Here is an 18,501-nt window from a genome sequence, read left to right on the forward strand (position 1 = left end):
TCTAGTTGTGGCGAGCTGGGGCCACTCTTCATTGCAGTGTGCGGGCTTCTCACTGCCGTGGCCTCTCCTGTTGCGGAGCACAGACTCTAGACGCGCAGGCTCAGTAGTTGCAGCTCACGGGCTTAGTTGCTCCACGGCATGTGGGATCTTCCCAGACCAGGGCTCAAACCCGTGTCCCCTGCATTGGCAGGTGGATTCTTAACCACTGCACCACCAGGGAAGCCCTCTCCATCAGTTTTTGAGCACTTACTTTCTAGCACAAAGAATCCCATTGTCTTCTTGCCGTGACTTAGACCTGGAATCAGCCATTTCTCCAAGGAATCCTGGTTTACTTTAGTGGGAAATGGTATTTAGAAGCCAAGATTTGAGCACAAGGTGTGCTTGTTCCTACTGGGATACCATTGCTTGTAGCCCCTTCTGGTGGCCAGGGCTGGGAAATCAATTTTTAAAAATTGTGACTTTATATTTTCAGCTCATACTGATAATTCTAGTCCTAATCTAGCATCACAAAGTTCTTTTGGTTTACGTTGTAATTGTTTTAGCATTTTGAGTTGGGAACTTAATTCATTTATTCCTGCTCTTTTGCTTTGATTGCTGTGTTTAAGACTATAGAATTTCCTGTGATTATTTCTTTCCTTTGTTCCAGAGATTCTGATATATGATATATGTGATATATGTATATACAGAGAAAAAATTCCAGGTGGAAGGGCCTTTTGATTTTGTTTTTTTGTTGTTTTTTTTGCGGTACGCGGGCCTCTCACTGTTGTGGCCTCTCCCGTTGTGGAGCACAGGCTCCGGACGCGCAGGCTCAGCGGCCATGGCTCACAGGCCCAGCCGCTCCGCGGCATGTGGGATCCTCCCGGACCGGGGCACGAACCCGTGTCCCCTGCATTGGCAGGCGGACTCTCAACCACTGCACCACCAGGGAAGCCCGGGCCTTTTGATTTTTGATGTTATTTCTAGCTTTATGCCAGTAAGATCAGAGAATGTTGTCATATTATTTCCACTTTTGGGGACTTTATTGTCTGTCTGAAAAGGTGGTTGTAAGGATTAATTGACTAGAATACTTTGATATGGCATATACTATATACTCACTATGTTAGCTTTTATTACTATGTACTTTGCTTTAACAGTGGTAAAGAATGTGTAGTGTTAGGGGCTTCCCTGGTGGCGCAGTGGTTGGGAGTCCGCCTGCCGATGCAGGGGACGCGGGTTCGTGCCCCGGTCTGGGGGGGTCCCACATGCCGTGGAGCAGCTGGGCCCGTGAGCCATGGCTGCTGAGCATGCGTGTCCGGAGCCTGTGCTCCGCAGCAGGAGAGGCCACAGCAGTGAGACGCCCGTGTACTGCAAAAAAAAAAAAAAAAAAGAATGTGTAGTGTTAATTGTTAATGTTTTTCATTGGACTGACTATAGGTTAATATAACCAAGTCAGCCTACCAAAGTTTAAAGATACATTTTGAAATGCCATTTTGGTTGGTTTGGTTCTTATATGCTCTTTTAGTAGTCCAGGCTGCCTGTGTCTGTCTGCTGTTAGGTCGCCATAGACTTATAAAGTAGTCTGTATTTTATCCTGGTTTATTTTTATTCTTATCGACTAAGTATATTTTAAGTAAATTTTGGTTATTACCCTGCATTCAGAGATTATCTAAATTCAAGGTGTAACACTGGTGTCTGTCATGATGCTTTAATCCTCAAGTACTAGAATGCCAAATGACAGTAGCTTAAACATTGACAACACAGTTTTCACATGCGGACACATTTTCCACATTAGATTTTTCAGAGATAAGTAGTTCTAGGATTTGTATAGCAACTTCACATTGTCATCAAGGGCCAAGCTCTTTCCATCTTCCTGCCTGGCCTTCTTCAGTGTATGGGTGAAATATATATCTCCTCTTAATTGCATTGTGGCTGCTGTAGCGTCCAGCGCTGTGCTTCCATCAGACTGAGTCTTGTAGCAGTGGGGAAGGAAGTTGGGTCAAAAGGACTTACTCTTTGAGATGCTTTCTCTTTTATTAGAAGATGAAAATCTTTCCCAGAGGTTTGCAGTAGACCTTCCTTATGTCTCACTGGCTAGAACACGATAGCATTCCCACCCTTAGCTAGATGATCGCCAACAAAGAGAAATGGCATTGGCATGATTGACTTAGGACAGTCATTATTCATCTCCTAGGATGGGCATAATTGCCCTAATCAAAGATGGGTGTCCATTAGCAAGTTAGAAGTGGGCATTTCTATCGAGTTATTACCACTGTTACACCAGTAATTACCAGTAGTGTCTGTCTCTGGACAGAACCTAATTGACAACTATGCTTTTATGAAAGGTAGATTTTCTTTTGTGGAAAGGAATCTGGGTGTTGCAGAGTGCTTTGGTGACTTCAGCAATGAGGCAGCAAGTGGATTTAGAAAAATTAAAATTTTCCTTCATTTTGAATTGGATCTTGAGACTTTTCTTGGGTAAGAAAATAAATTTATGAATCACAATAATTAGACTAATGTGAGTTTATTTTTTTTTTAGTCAGAATCTGGAGAAGTGAATAGAAACACGGAACTGAAGAAACTTCGGATTTTTGGGGCTGGGCCTAAGGTTGTGGGCTTGGCAATGGGAGTAAAAGATAAAGAAGGTAAATCTGTTATTTGGTCACGAAAAGAAATAAGGTACAACAATATGGTTTTAACAAGATTCATATGATACTCGATTGTAGTCTGCCTTGGGATTTTCTTAGGCAGCATAGTTCCTAGACAGATCACCTTTTTAGTGGCAGATAATCTTAAGGTGTGAGGAGCCATATTATGTTGAATTTTTGTAATATTTTGGAAGAGAGAAAGTTCCTCCTCCATGTCTAACAGATGACACAGAAATTGTAGTTTCTAAAGGCTAGTTTATAAGAGAATTGCAAAATTAATGGTTCTCACCTGGTGATCTAAAGCTTATTATTTTTAAATTTAAAGAGAAATAGAGGATTTCTCTGACCTTTAGTATCAAAATATACTGGGGAGAGCTAATGATTTAGATTCTAACCATAATTTTGATATTTTTCTTTAATTGCCTTTGCATATTATGATACTTCATTTAAGTAACCTGTTTAAAGAATGCCTAGTACTCTCAGCTTAGCATGTTAGAAACTTGTGAGTAAAATTGCTAATGCGGAGATCAAGTTTCACAGTTCTATGTGCATGTTAGTTTTAAAGCTCAATTTAACAAAGATTGTGTTGGATATGTTTTTACTGTGTAAGAATTTAATGAATTGCTATAATCACAAGTCATATTGATTACTGTGCATTTTATGATATGGCTAAGTCTTTATTCAGATTGTGGGTTGAACTCTGGATAATCAGGTAATATTCTTCCATCACTCGCAAAGCATTCAGTGTGATAGGACTTCTAGATACATTATAGTGTTTACTATTGCTCTTTTAAAAGATTAAGGACTTTATCTTTTTTCTGTTTGTAATTGTATTAGCTGGCAGTGATCTCAAAGCTAGTCCCAGATTAGTCCCTGATAAGTACTACATATGGGCAAGTGTAGAATTAGTAGTTACGCTCTCTGGAGCTTGATTGCCTGGACTAGAGTCCCAAGTCTGCCGCTGACTGGCTGTGTGATTTTGGTCAAGTTATCTAGCTTCTCTGTGCTTCAGATTCTTTATCTTCAGTGGGGGGATAATAGTTTATCTGCCTCATAGTGTTGTGAGATTTTAACTAATTTAAATAATCTAAAATAGTGTCTGGTCCATGGTAAGCTCTCAACATTAGTTTTTACTATTATTATTATATAACTATTTTTATTTCAAGATGAGGTCTCCCGAAGACGAAAAGTTACCAACAGGTCAGACGCATTTAACATGCAAATGAGACAACGGAAAGGAACTCTCTCTGTTAACTTTGTAAGTGTTCTGAGATGTGTCAGGAGGGAAAGGATTTATTTTTATTTTAGTTTTGCACTTTTTACCTTGCTATATCTTAGTATGTTATCTAGTTAGTTTATTTAGTTGTAAGACTTGATGGTGCATCTGAACTTGCCACTTTGGTTTATATAATACTAACTTTGCTTTGTCCCATATACACAGACTGTTCCCTGAGTCTTATACCTTGTAAGTGAGTGAGTGAGAGGATGAAGTGAAACTGTAAATCCTTAGCTGTATTAATGCTCGGTATTCAGCCCTCTACCAATAAAGAGTATTTGTGTATAGAAAGGGTGATGTGGTATATTTTATTTATATAAATTGACTTTCAAGTACCCTAGATTTGTAGTCTTCCTTTATTCTCATACCTTGATATGCTTTTATTAATTTGCTTGTAGAAGCTCTGAGGAAATTTAGGAAGTTTTATGCAAAGTATTTAAATACAGTTATTTAAAATAAATATTAAGGATTTAAGTTATGTTTACTTTTTAGTGTACATTATTTTGTTTGTTTCAATTAAGGTGTTCGTGGTAAAAATTTAATATTGCTTATTACAGAAAATAAACTTTTATTTTATTTTGTTTTTTTAACAGGTTGATCTTTACGTTTGTATGTTTTGTGGTCGGGGAAATAATGAAGATAAATTGCTGTTGTGTGATGGATGTGATGACAGCTATCATACATTTTGTTTAATTCCCCCACTACCTGATGTGCCCAAAGGAGACTGGAGGTGTCCTAAATGTGTCGCTGAGGTATAAGCCTAACCTTACCTTTTTGAATTAAGAACAGTAACACACACATACACGTGTACAGTGAACACATTCCGTGAAGCTTCTTCTCCTCTCTCTTTGTTCTTCAGTGTTTGAAATCGCCAGGATTTTTGAAGAGTGATAGTGACTGGAAATGTAACAGTTCTACTGTGGCAGTTTGTTTTTTAAAGGGTCTTTTTCTGACTGTTGGTTAGATAATTCTGTTTATTGCTGCAGACTTTGCTCAGAATATTCATATTCTTGGAAAACAATAAAAATGAAGAAAGTCTGTAGGTTATTTGTTTTTTCTTTTTTTAAAAAAGTAAAAATCAGACATGAAGCTCTAGAACTTAGGATTCATGCATCCAGTTTTCATGCTACCAAATAAATTGGTGGTATCTATTAACTTGTTTAAATTTTGACTTGATTGTACTAAATTGTTATTGAAAGATTATAATGATGTCATTATCATGAAATGTCTGGTCTGTTTACTTATTTTAACAAAATGTGATAGGACATTGAAGGGAAAGAGATGGTATATCTAGATGTAGTCAAAGATGGATATTTATGGCCTTCGAATTATTTATTTATTTATGGCTGTGTTGGGTCTTCGTTGCTGTGTGTGGGCTTTTCTCTAGTTGCGGCGAGCGGGGGCTACTCTTCATTGTGGTGTGCAGCCTTCTCATTGCGGTGGCTTCTCTTGTTGTGGAGCACGGGCTCTAGGCGCACGGGCTTCAGTAGTTGTGGCTCGCGAGCTCAGCAGTTGTGGCTCGTGGGCTCTAGAGTGCAGGCTCAATAGTTGTGGCGCACAGGCTTAGTTGCCATGTGGCATGTGGGATCTTCCCGGACCAGGGATCGAACCCATGTCCCCTGTATTGGCAGGCGGATTCTTAACCACTTCTGCTACCAGGGAAGTCCCTTGAATTATTTTTTAATTTATTATTCTCAAGGTTAGATGATTCAGTCCTACTCGAAGTCAGTATTTGTGTTAAGAAATTGGTCATGGTGGTTGGTAGTATGAAAAAAAATCATTTTTCTAGCTAATTATCCTAGCAACCCGGTGAATATCCCTTTGTCCTTTACCTTTCCTCCCTCCCTGAACATTTATTTTTCCACTGAGGATAATAGACATCCCTGGGCTTGATTCCAGGTTGGTAGTCCTCCAGGTGTTTGTCTTGGTGCCAAAGCTTAATGACAACTCCAAAGCCCAAAGCTGTTTCATTGCCACCTTCCTACTGGAAGGTGTGAAAATGCAGTTGAAGTTTAAGAACATTATTTCCTGATTCCACATTAATACTTGTTTTGTGGTCTAGAGTTGACTGGATTTGCTTCCCCTAGGGAAATGATCAAAGAAGGTAGTACCTGAGGGCCTTAATGCGTACTTCAGTTCAGTTTCAGTAAGTTAATCTTAGATTTTTTTTTCTTCCCAGGAATGTAATAAACCTAGAGAAGCCTTTGGATTTGAACAAGCTGTACGAGAGTATACACTTCAGAGCTTTGGAGAGATGGCAGATAATTTTAAGTCTGACTATTTCAATATGCCAGTTCATGTGAGTATCTATCTTTTAGGTCACTTTGGGAAAGTATAAAAATTTATCTGATTCCAAAGCTTTTGCGTTGCTTTTTAAAAACTTTCATTATTTTGTAGAAAGCAGGGACAGCATAAAGAAGATGATAGAACACCAGATCTGAAGATTAGGGGCCTGGGATCTGTTTTTGTTTCTTTTACCCTCTGCCGTGGCAGTGTGCACTGTAGAGAAACTGACTTCGACCTTCCACTTGTTCTTTAGTGCTCTGGGAGCGCTGTCCTTTACAGACAGGCACGGAGGATGCGGCAGTTGCTGCTTTGGTTTAGTTATTTGTAGTATGAGGTTTGCTTCTTTCCCTGGGGGATCTTGGACTTTAAAAAAATCCCTTTCGAAATAATTTGCCAAAGCTGTTAAAATTCAGCCTTGATTTTTGTATTTCCTTTTCCTTCCTTATGTCCTGGGTCATCTTTATCCTTCTTAGTTGGAAAGCAGCTTGCAGAAGAAGGCAGTTCAAATTCATTATGTTTTTCTGAACATCTAAGTTGTCTTTAGCTTTTTCCCATCGTCAGTCAAAAAAGCTAGGACTGCAGTCTTTTCAGCTCTGGGAATTGAGAAGGTTTTCTGTTTTTTCATGGGCTTTTTGTTCACTTGACCTGTGTATTATGTCATAGTGGGTTATGGTTATAGAGAGTTGGTAATCTGTAATCTTTGTTTTCCCTGTGTAGATGGTTCCCACAGAACTAGTGGAGAAGGAATTCTGGCGGCTGGTGAGCAGCATTGAAGAAGATGTTATCGTAGAGTATGGAGCTGACATCTCCTCAAAAGACTTTGGAAGTGGATTTCCTGTAAAGGATGGTCGGAGAAAGATGCTGCCAGAAGAAGAGGTGCAGAGCACATAGTAGTATCCAGATTTCTTATCCTGAAGCTGATTCAGCCTTTACATAGCAGAAAACTTTCTTTAATCTTAAGGGACCACGTTCATTTAAAATATTAAATATGTAGAATTTGGACAGTAAAAATAATCTTCAGTTTTGAAAACAATAAATTCAAAGTACCATTAAATATTATTTAACTTTGCATTTTATCAATTTTTTTTTTTTTTTTTTTTTTTGGCCATACGTGGGCCTCTCACTTGTTGTGGCCTCTCCCGTCATGGAGCACAGGCTCCGGACGCGCAGGCTCAGCGGCCATGGCTCACGGATCCAGCCACTCCGCGGCATGTGGGATCCCCCCGGACCGGGGCACGAACCTGCGTCCCTTGCAGGTGGGGAGGTGGACTCTAAACCACTGTGCCACCAGGGAAGCCCTTAACTTTGCATTTTAAAACCAGTTAAATTGGTTTAAAACTTTAACTTTAGTTAAGATTTTGCCTAGCTCTTTCTGTTTGGAAATCTAGCAAGTGACAAGATTTTTTTAAAAAATTACATTTTACTGGTAGGTCCACAATTAATTTTCCTTTAACACCTGGGCAGGTAGGTTTTCAAATATGCATTTAAACTGTAACAGATAATGAAGTACTATCACCTAGGAGATGACCTCTGTGTGTAAACCTGAATTAAGATGATCATTTATTTCTTTTTCTCTTTACTTTGGTCCTTGTCACCTTTTCTTTACCTTTGTAATTGGCAGTAATTGAGAGTTTTATCTCCTATTAAAAGAGTTAACACATGGTCAGAAAAAAAAGTTACATAGTGGAGAAGGATATACAATTAAAAATATGGCCACTCTAGGTCTCTTAGGGCTACCATTGACATGGCATATCTTTTCCATTCTTTTACTTTGAAGCTGTTTGTATTTTGGAATCTGGTGTGTGTCTCTTATAGGCAGCATATGATTGAATCTTGCTTTTTTAAAAATCTAGTCTGAAGGTTGACTTATTTATTTATTTATTTGTCCCTCTGTCTGTCTGTCTGCCTATTTAGCTAGCTAGCAAGCTAGCTAACTAGCTAACTAGCTAGCTAGTTAGCTGCGTTGGGTCTTTGTTGCTCCACGTGGGCTTTTCTGGTTGCTGGGGGCTACTGTTTGTTGCAGTGCGCCGGCTTCTCATTGCGGTGCCTTCTCTTGTTGCAGAGTATGGGCTCTAGGCGCGTGGGCTTCAGTAGTTGCAGCACTTGGGCTCAGTAGTGCAGCTTGAGGGCTCTAGGACACAGGCTCAGTAGTTGTGGCACGTGGGCTTAGTTGCCCTGTGGCCTGTGGGATCTTCCTGGACCAGGGCTCAAATCCGTGTCCCCTGCACTGGCAGGCGGATTCTTAACCACTGTGCCACCAGGGAAACCCTATACAGATATATTTTATAGGAACAGTTCAGTGTTGAAATGTGTACATGTTCAATGTCACTGAATTAAAACCTGCTTTGTAGAAGTATAAAGAAATGCGTCAACCTTAGTTTCTTCATACCCTTCCATTGGCAAATGGTAGGCAATTACCTACTTATTGGGAAGAGGCTTTGTTTTACAGCTTTTAACTTTTTCTGAATTTCATTTTGGTTTTGAATTTTTAAGTTGCTCTTGAACAGATATTTATATCTTCTAATCTTAAGAGATAAGGTCACAGAGTTTTTATTTTTTAATTTTTTTTATTTTTTATATATATATTTTTGCGGTACGCGGGCCTCTTACTGTTGTGGCCTCTCCCGTTGCGGAGCACAGGCTCTGGACGCGCAGGCTCAGCGGCCATGGCTCACGGGCCCAGCCGCTCCGCGGCATGTGGGATCTTCCCGGACCGGGACACGAACCCATGTCCCCTGCATCGGCAGGCGGACTCTCAACCACTGCGCCACCAGGGAAGCCTGGTCACAGAGTTTTTAAAGATTATTTTAAATGTGGTTAAATGTCAACCCTAAGTAAACAATATAGATAATAATCCTTCTAAATGTTTGAATTCTGTATGAATATTCATCTGTTTTTGCTTTTGCTCCATTCACCTTCATATAAGAACGTGGAGGGCTTCCCTGGTGGTGCAGTGGTTTAGAGTCTGCCTGCCGATGCAGGGGACGCGGGTTCGTGCTCCGGTCCGGGAGGATCCCACATGCCGCGGAGAGGCTGTGCCCGTGAGCCATGGCCCCTGAGCCTGCGCGTCTGGAGCCTGTGCTCCGCAGTGGGAGAGGCCACAACAGTGAGAGGTCCGCGTACAGGAAAAAAAAAAAAAAAAATGTGGAGAAATTTGGGCTTTAAAGACATCAGCATAGCATGAAGAGACAGGGATACAGCTCTTTTTTCTAGTCTGGGTCATCGATTTGCTATTTATTTCATAAGCAATAACATTTTACTCAGGATTCTGTTTTTATGTTGTAAGATGGAGTGAGAGAACCCATTTATACAAAAGGATTTTAAGGACTAATTAGACAGTGTATATAAAATCTCTGTATTTTTTATACTTATATTTTCTGTCAGTTTGTTACTCTTCTCTGGAAGTTACTCTTAGAAAAGTAGATACCTGCCGTCTCTTCCCCAGGAACTGTGCATGTATGTTGAACTTCTGTATGAGTTAGCTTCTTGGCATCTGACAGCATGCTTCTCTGGTATCATAGTTTAGTGGAAAAGTACTTCTGAAGTTAATACATTTGTCTTATAAATACAAGTGCTCTGCAAACAGGGCTTCTGAGGAATAAAAATAGGCATAGAACTTGAAACCTTGGAAACATTTTTTTCATCTTATCCTCTCTGTGTCGTAAATCACTGAATAAATCCTGTTAATTTATTTTTCATTATTTTCTGTGGGATTGGCCTGTTTTCAATCCCACTACCACCGTCCTTGTCTCCGTCCTGTCATGTCATGTTGGGATAATTGCCGTGGTCTTACATAATGATCACTTGTGTTGGGGGTTCCCCAGAGCTTCTCCGGTTCGCTGAGAACTCATGACTGTGACTTATTACAGTGAAAGGATATAAAGTAAAATCAGCAAAGGGAAAACAAGATGTGTGGTCAAAGTCTGGAGGTAGCCAGTTGGAAGCATTCAAGAGCCCTCCCTCCCTGGAGTCACACAGGATGCACTTAGGTACTCCAGCATCAGACTGACACCATGTGTGAAGCATCGCCCACCAGGAAGGCTCATTAGAGACCCAGAGCTCAGGGTTCTTATAAGCGGCTGGTGACATAGGCACCTTCTGCCTAACACATAGCAAAATTCCAGACCCCCAGAAGGAGATCGGGCGTGCATAAACCACACTGTGCAGCACTGCAAGCCACCCTGTGTCAGTGTCACGAACTGTTTACCATGCAGCTTTCCAGATGCCAGCCAGGGGCCGAACTTGAAGCGGGCCTTTTTTTTTTTTTTTAAATAAATTTATTTATTTTTTATTTTTGGCTGCGTTGGGTCTTCGTTGCGGCACGTGGGCTTTTCTCTGGTTGCAGCAAGTGGGGGCTACCTTCGTCGTGGCATGCAGGCTTCTCATTGTGGTGGCTTTGCTTGTTGGGAGCACAGGCTCTAGGTGCGCGGGCTTCAGTAGTTGTGGTGCACGGGCTTAGTTGTTCCGCAGCATGTGGAATCTTCCTGAACCAGGGCTTGAATCTGTGTCTCCTGCATTGGCAGGCAGATTCTTAACCACTGCGCCACTAGGGAAGCCCCGAAGCGGGCCTTTTGAAGGGTAGCTGTCTTAGGCTTGCTCTGTTAAAGTAGCTTTTCTGAACACTGCCACTCTCTGCAGTCTCTCTCATACATTGCTTTCGGTTAAAATTTTAAGATCGGTGGGTCTTGGGGAGTTCATTTTGCAGTTCTGTCTATTTAAGTTTGAAATTTTCCATAATCAAAAATTTTAAGATAAATATAAAAATATTTAAGATGTTTATCGTATTGTTTCACTTTTCAGAATCTGTTTTATTTCCCTTTTGAATATAGGATATCATCCAAGCTTCTTAGTCTGAAATTTAAGATTAAAGATCCAGTCTTCTCTTCTGGTCTTATTTCCTGCTTTTCTGAGTATGACCATTCCACTCTGCCTCTTTACCAGCCAGACCAGTATATTCTGTCTCTTGTCATTTACCTTCAAATCTTACCTAGTCTTCCAAGATCAACCCAGGTTTTTCCTTTTCCACCAAGTTTTCTTATTGATCCAGACTCATGATGATGACTATTTTGTTGTCCTCTGAAGAACTATATAATTTACTAGTTTATCTGTGTTTGGAGTTTAATATATATAGTCTCATCTTGGAACTGTTTGTATGTAGGCCTGGTCTCTTCACCTAGTTTCAGTATTTGTTCAGCCAACTAAAAAATATATTGAGTAGTATTTTTGAAAACTGCTTTTTTTTTTTTTGAAAGCCTATTGAGGGTAGGAATCATATCTCTTTATTATTCCGTATTGGGATTCCTAGTTAAGCCTTTGTTGGAATTTCTTCTATCCTCTGTAACTCTTAGCTACACTTTTATAATTTCCTTATCTCTGTGCCGCATTATGGATGATATCCTCAAATCAGTCTTCTGGTTCACAGATTCTCCCTTCAGCTTTGTCACTGGCTATTTAGCCTCTTAATTTGAGGGTTTTATTTTTAACTCTGTATTATCGAAACTTTCAAATGTATAAAACTAAACATAGTAATGCACTTCCCTCCCTCCCTACCTGGCATCCAGGTTCAACAGTTATCAGCCTTCTAATAGAAGGCGGATTCTCTTACCTGTTTTTGCATTCAGTCTGTTGCAATATCACATCACATATCCTCTGGAAAACTCACACTACATTTCTGCAAGAATGAGAGTGAAAAAGGCAAATAACATCTTAGAATTATTATGAATGTAGTTTGACTTTGCAGGTCCCCTGAAATAGGCTTGGGTTCCTTAGACCCCACTTTGAGGACTGCTCTGCACAAGGATAATAGCACTTTGAGTCTGTACCGCATACCGCTTCAGAGGTGGCTGTTTGAAACCCATGTCTGGAGCTTATGTCCAGTTAGAAACCTCTATGAAAACTCAGACAACAGCTTTCCGTGTTCATTCTGGCTGTGCTTTCTTTCTTTGTTTTTGGAAACTGCGAATTCTTTTTTCTCTTGAGTTCATCTATGAAGCAAAATTTTTTTTGATGTTGTAAATAGATGTGTTTGTGGGAGTTGGGGGTGCTTTCTGCACCATCTTGGTCTTCAGTGTTGCCACAGATTCCGGATTCTGTATCTTATTATGTTTTGTCTTCACAGTATCTGGCCCCATTCTGTAAATATAGTGGTAAACATTTTGGGAAGTTATGTTACCGGGGATAAAGTCGAAATATAATAGCGACCTATTAAAATGAGTCTTAGAGTATTTTACTGGTAAGCTATGGGGGCAGGTGGGGAGTAATAAAAAGCCTTATATGCTTCAGAGTAAACCAGAGATATCTGAAATAATTAAAGGGAAATATAAATAACACTTAGGAGATAGGATTAAATATTTAGGAATATGAGTTACATGTAGAGAGCAAAGAGCATAGATTCTATGGACTAGATTATTGTAATTATTATAAAATTTTTACTTTTGTTTTTGAAGACTCCCTTGAGGTTTCTGTTGGGCACTTGTCATTTCTGATCTCTTATTTACATTTTTTTCCTTTTGTAGGAATATGCGCTTTCTGGTTGGAACTTGAATAACATGCCTGTTCTGGAGCAGTCTGTTCTTGCACATATCAATGTGGACATCTCTGGCATGAAGGTGCCATGGCTTTATGTGGGAATGTGCTTCTCTTCCTTTTGCTGGCACATCGAAGATCACTGGAGCTATTCCATCAACTACTTGCACTGGTATGTACAGTCTTTGTTAACAGCACACATACTTAGTGACCTTTCTACAGGTGTGACAGTGTTAGATGATGTGTTAGGAAGAGCTTACTTGAAAGTATTTTGTACCCCAAAGTTGGATAATGTGCTGTGTAGAGGTCTCAGGGTACAACATGTCAGACACTTTCCCTCTTCAAGTATGTGCATGCAGCAGAGCCTCGAGTTTCAGACCCAGCTATGCTACATTCAGCGCACATGAGAATTGCTCTGGTATAACTTTTGAAATGCAAGGCAGGATATTTTTTAAAGTTTATATAATTAAGATCTGACTAACCTTCAGTATTTAAGGTTGAAATTTGAAAAATTTCAAATTGAAATTTTTGTTTTTCCTTTTTAATAACATTTTCTCTAAAAATGCCTGTTACATGTGTATTCATTAAATTTTTTCGCTGATTTTTTTGTTTCACACCCACAGCTTTTATTTACTTACCCAGTTCCTTGTCCAGTATTCTCATCTTAACCAAATGATGTATTCCTCTCCATTTGAAAGATACTGCTCAGATCACACTATGCATTGGAAAGCTAATGATTTTCTTTCTCTGCTTCATCGCTGTGCTGTGTAATATGATAGCTTCTAGCCACATGTGGCTATTTAAATTAGTTAAGATTAAGTAAAATTAAAGTTTACTTCCTCAGTTGCACTAACCGCATTTTAAGTGCTTTATCGTCACTTGTGACTAGTGGCTCCTGTATTACCCAGCATCGATGCAGAACATTTTCAGTCATCTCAGTAAGTTTCTGTAGAGACAGCACGGTTAATTGTATGAGGGTTAAGAAATTCAGCTATTCTGTAGATAGCATGACTAATTAAATCCAGTTCCTTAAAGTTCAACTTAGTATTATAAATAAAACTCTAGTCCACTAAAGTCTAGTGTATTAATGATGCCAAGTGTTTGGTCTTAAGATTCATAGACAGAACTATATTCAGGGTTTCAACAATTTCTCGCCTTGGCTTATTTCCTTGGATAGTAAAATTGAACTCAATGAAGTTACGTAAAAGTACTCTAAAGGGCAGTGACTTTTACTTTGATCATTGTGGGGATAATTGGAATGTCCAGTGGACCTGTGAATCAGGCAGTATGTCAGTATCCTTTGGAACAATGCTTGCTTTTCATATAGCATCTTTCCTATTTGAAGATGCTGTTTAGTGATCTACCTTAAAGAGTTTATATACTTTGAATTACTTTTCTGTAGTGATAAGTACGTACCTACCTATCCATATACTCTTGCCTTACCCCCTGTTATGAATAATAGCACAGATTTTTGAGATGGTTGCTAGGATTCAGGGCATATAATCTATGGCCATGGAGCAAGACAAAGTTAATTATAATTTAGTGGATTTGAATCAGAGACCCTGGCCTCATTGGCACCATGCTCTACCTAGATAAACAGTTATTTCTTTTGCTAGGGGGGAGCCAAAGACATGGTATGGTGTGCCATCTCATGCTGCAGAACAACTGGAGGAGGTGATGAGGGAGCTGGCCCCTGAGTTATTTGAATCCCAGCCTGATCTCCTACATCAGTTAGTCACCATCATGAACCCCAATGTGCTAATGGAGCATGGTGTGCCTGTGAGTCTTTTTGCATCTCCCTTCAGTATTTTAAATTTAAAGTTATGTACGCTTTTGATTAGAGTCACAGTATATGCTTGTTTTGTAATGGGAAATAAAAGATCACATCATCTTCAAGCCAAATTAGAATTTATACTCTGAAGGGAACAACATTTATTTGATTAAGAATGGGGTGTTGTAAAGTATGAATCACATTTACCTTCTGTATAGCAACCTATCAGAATAGCCATGTTTGCAGTATATCCTGCTTTTAATAAAAATCTCATATTCTTTATTATCCCCATTTAACCAAAGTATAAGTATTTTAAGTGGTTGTTCTAATAACTAATGCTTATCCTTGTGGAGATCATATTCCCATATTTCGTATAAAGATTTCATAGCCTCTTTTTCACATGAGATAATGAAGTAAAAATATACAATGAATACCTTTTCTGCTTTTAAACTTTTAGGTTTGAAAATGATTATTAAATTTAAGCTACGAATACCTGATAAAGTATAAATTTAATGTTTGCTACATGTAGTCAAGTAGTCATCATAACCTTATTAAGAAAGTAGATCGAGTGATAGTAGTAATGTTACTTTGTCTTTAAAGAGTAAATTTATGCAGAATCTGGGACTTTTCAGAAGACATAGTATTGTCATAAAACAAAGAGATTCAGGAAAACTGATTTGGGGGGTCTCTCCATATGACATATGAGCTAATCAATTAGTTTCCAGAAAAAATTATCCAAAAGTAGGATGAAATTACATCCTTTCCCACTGTTTACGACACAGGAATGAAAGGAATAAAAGAAAAATTCTCTTAACTGTAAAAATTTTATTAGGTTAGGAAACTAGTAGCTCATGAGAGCAGCATTTTCTCCTTGAAAATTTCTTTAGGCTGTGAACTTTTGTCATGAATTACTATAATTTACAGTGACTATTTTAAGAAGGTGAAACTGACTGCTTCTTCAAGCCTGATACTGTTTTCTGGTCTGTGTAGGTTAATGCTTTATTGTTTTAAAGTTTGAAAAATGCTTCTGAAATTGACATAAAATGTTTCCCTTTTTTGTTGTTTTTCTTCTGTTTTGTTTTTGTACCCTGTTCCCAATTTGCATTTAGGTGTATAGGACGAATCAGTGTGCTGGCGAGTTTGTTGTGACGTTTCCTCGGGCCTATCACTCTGGATTTAATCAAGGCTACAACTTCGCTGAGGCTGTGAACTTCTGTACTGCTGACTGGGTCTGTTCGATAGCAAGTAGCTGTTGTGTCTACTAACAGCCCCGGAAAATGCATCTTAATTGCTGTGCTTGCTTAGCTGGGGAGGGGAGGGCCCACGGATATTTCAGTGGAAACTGGAATGTCTCTTGCCATTTACAGAGTTCCAGGTAGTTTTTATTTGGAAGATTTTATAGTTCGTTACTTCTCATTTGCTACTTTCTCATTTTATTTGAATTTTAAATGGGCAGTTGATGTTTTCTGAATCTTTTTCTGAGAATGTAATTCCTCTAGTCTTTGCTTTCTCTGAGCGCTTTTGGATTTTAGAAGGGTGACCACATCTTTTCAAGAATTAATTGTACCACGTTTACAAATATCTAGCTCTGATTTTTATCTTAAAATATCCAGTTCTGATATTTATCTTAAAATATTCCTTTATTTTTTTCCTTCTGATAATTAGGTGATTTTATTCTTCCTGCTATTTTATGTTTTCTATATTCTTTTAAAAAAATTTATTTTAAAGGGCAGCTATAATATTGAGATCTCTGTGGGCTGCACTTTTGTGTAAATGGTATTGCCATTGATTGCTATTTTGCTTTTAAATGAGGTAGATATCAAAAAGTAATTAGTTATTTTTATGTCATGTCGGTGGGGAAAAGACTGCAAACCTATCATACACTCTTTTTTTTTTTTTTTTTTTGGTGGTACGCGGGCCTCTCACTGTTGTGGCTTCTTCTGTCGCGGAGCACAGGCTCCAGACGCACAGGCTCAGCGGCCATGGCTCACGGGCCCAGCCGCTCCGCGGCATGTGGGATCCTCCCGGACCGGGGCACGAACCCATGTCCCCTGCATGAGCAGGCGGACTCTCAACCACTGCGCCACCAGGGAAGCCCTAGCATACACTCTTTGACTCTATTTTTCTTTCAGTGAAGCTGTTTTTTGTCACCTCTCCTGACATTTGGGGGGATATTTTTTAGTAATATTGGATCTTATATTTTCTGTGGGCACCTTAATTTGTTAAATTTCATGATTAACAATATTGTTTCCTTGGCTAATGAATGAAATTGTATAATGAACAATCTTACATGACCTAGTAATTCTAAACTTCTTGTTAGAAAGCAACAGGAGCAAGACTGAGGTTAGGACTTTGCCTTGGACTTGAACTCTATTTTAAAACCTCAGCTAACATGTATTATGTATTTATGATTTAGGTGTTCCTTGGCTAGGTAGGTGTAGGGTGGGAAATGGAGGTGATTCAGAGATGAGTTAGAGATGATTTCTGCCTTTAATGTGATCACTATTATTGATGTTTGATCTTGGACAGCACTTTTTTTTTTTTGGCTGTGCCACGTGGCATGTGGGCTCTTAGTGCCCCAACCAGGAATTGAACCCGCAGCCCCTGCTGTGGAAGCATGGAGTCCTAACCACTTGACCACCAGGAAAGTCCCTTGGGCAGCACTTTGTTTTTTTTTTTTTTTTTTTTTTTTTTTTGCTGTACGCGGGCCTCTCACTGCCGTGGCCTCTCCCGTTGCGGAGCACAGGCTCCGGACGCGCAGGCTCAGCGGCCATGGCTCACGGGCCCAGCCGCTCCGCGGCACGTGGGATCTTCCCGGACCGGGGCATGAGCCCGTGTCCCCTGCATCAGCAGGCGGACTCTCAACCACTGTGCCACCAGGGAAGCCCGGGCAGCACTTCTTGTTTTTTTGTTTTTTGTGGGTTTTTTTGGCTCTGTTGGGTCTTCGTTGCTGCACGCAGGCTTTCTCTAGTTGTGGCGAGCGGGGGCTACTCTTGGTTGTGGTGCGCAGGCTTCTTGTTGCGGAGCATGGGCTCTAGGTGCACAGGCTCAGTAGTCGTGGCTTGCGGGCTCTAGAGCACAGGCTCAGTAGTTGTGGTGCATGGGCTTAGTTGCTCCACGGCATGTGGGATCTTCCCGGACGAGGGCTTGAACCCGTGTCCCCTGCCTTGGCAGGTGGATTCTTAACCACTTCGTCACCAGGGAAGTCCCGGGACAGCACTTTTAGTTTCACTGGTCTTAATTTTTTTTTACCTACTGTGTAAAGATGCTAAGGTTCACTTAACCTCAAACAAGTGAGATGATATTTGTGAGAGAAGGGTGATATAAATGAAAAGTAAAAGCAGCTTTGTATCTGGAATGAAGTGATGGTACTGATTTTTATAAGCCACAGTGGACAATCAGTTGTATTTTATGTGGCTTCCTTGTATATTGTATCAATAATAATTAAAAACTGCAAATCCTACAGTTTTGTTTTTCTTCTTGCTCTTGTTTTAAGTATTTGAGAAATGTTTAAAGAGTAAATTTCTGAGAATTAAGAAATGAAAGAATTGTATATTGTTATTAGACAAGATAGTCGCCAATCATAAGCTCAGTATATATATTTTCTTGGGAAAGATTGTTTCTTTGGAAGAGTCCGGAAATAATGCTTGATTCAGAGATAGTCTCGTACTCTGGAACTCTGATTCCTGTGATTCCCTTCTGCCTTTCTCAGAATGGAGGCGAGCTCTAAAAGGTGTTCTTAAAGGTCCACTTTCTAATTTTTTCTGTTTTATATTATGGTTTTCAAATACAAACCAAAACTTCAGACACCCGGCTTTTTCCACTTGAGGGAAGGAAAGAAGCTGGAGAGAGAGAGCTTGTGTAGCATAGCTAGTATCAATTTGTTTTAAAGCTTGATAGATTTTCAGAAGTTATCTTAAAAAGTGTAGCTGTTGATTTATGAAAAGTGATCATTTAGTGATTTATTTCACTTAGGAAAATTAAAGTATATAATCTCATGGTTTCACTTTGAATTCTCT

The 18,501-nt window shown here is 39.5% G+C and overlaps 2 protein-coding genes across 4 annotated transcripts in view; one reads left to right on the top strand and one right to left on the bottom strand.

Moving 5' to 3' along the window:
* The window catches only part of B4GALNT3 (beta-1,4-N-acetyl-galactosaminyltransferase 3), a 256,857-nt gene that overhangs the window by 162,570 nt on the left and 75,786 nt on the right, over positions 1 to 18,501 (bottom strand). The window lies entirely within an intron of this gene.
* KDM5A (lysine demethylase 5A) overlaps positions 1 to 18,501 on the top strand; it is an 85,520-nt gene that overhangs the window by 17,824 nt on the left and 49,195 nt on the right. For all 3 annotated transcript variants that reach the window (XM_033404201.2, XM_033404200.2, XM_004278994.4), the window contains exons 6-13: positions 2,516 to 2,621; positions 3,791 to 3,882; positions 4,494 to 4,652; positions 6,080 to 6,199; positions 6,904 to 7,062; positions 12,702 to 12,883; positions 14,328 to 14,490; positions 15,592 to 15,711. In XM_033404201.2, the coding sequence (XP_033260092.1) occupies positions 2,516 to 2,621; positions 3,791 to 3,882; positions 4,494 to 4,652; positions 6,080 to 6,199; positions 6,904 to 7,062; positions 12,702 to 12,883; positions 14,328 to 14,490; positions 15,592 to 15,711 (1,101 nt within the window). The remainder of the gene's footprint in view (positions 1 to 2,515; positions 2,622 to 3,790; positions 3,883 to 4,493; positions 4,653 to 6,079; positions 6,200 to 6,903; positions 7,063 to 12,701; positions 12,884 to 14,327; positions 14,491 to 15,591; positions 15,712 to 18,501) is intronic.

This window comes from Orcinus orca, chromosome 11, assembly GCF_937001465.1.
Source record: "Orcinus orca chromosome 11, mOrcOrc1.1, whole genome shotgun sequence".
Taxonomy (NCBI): Eukaryota; Metazoa; Chordata; class Mammalia; order Artiodactyla; family Delphinidae; genus Orcinus; species Orcinus orca.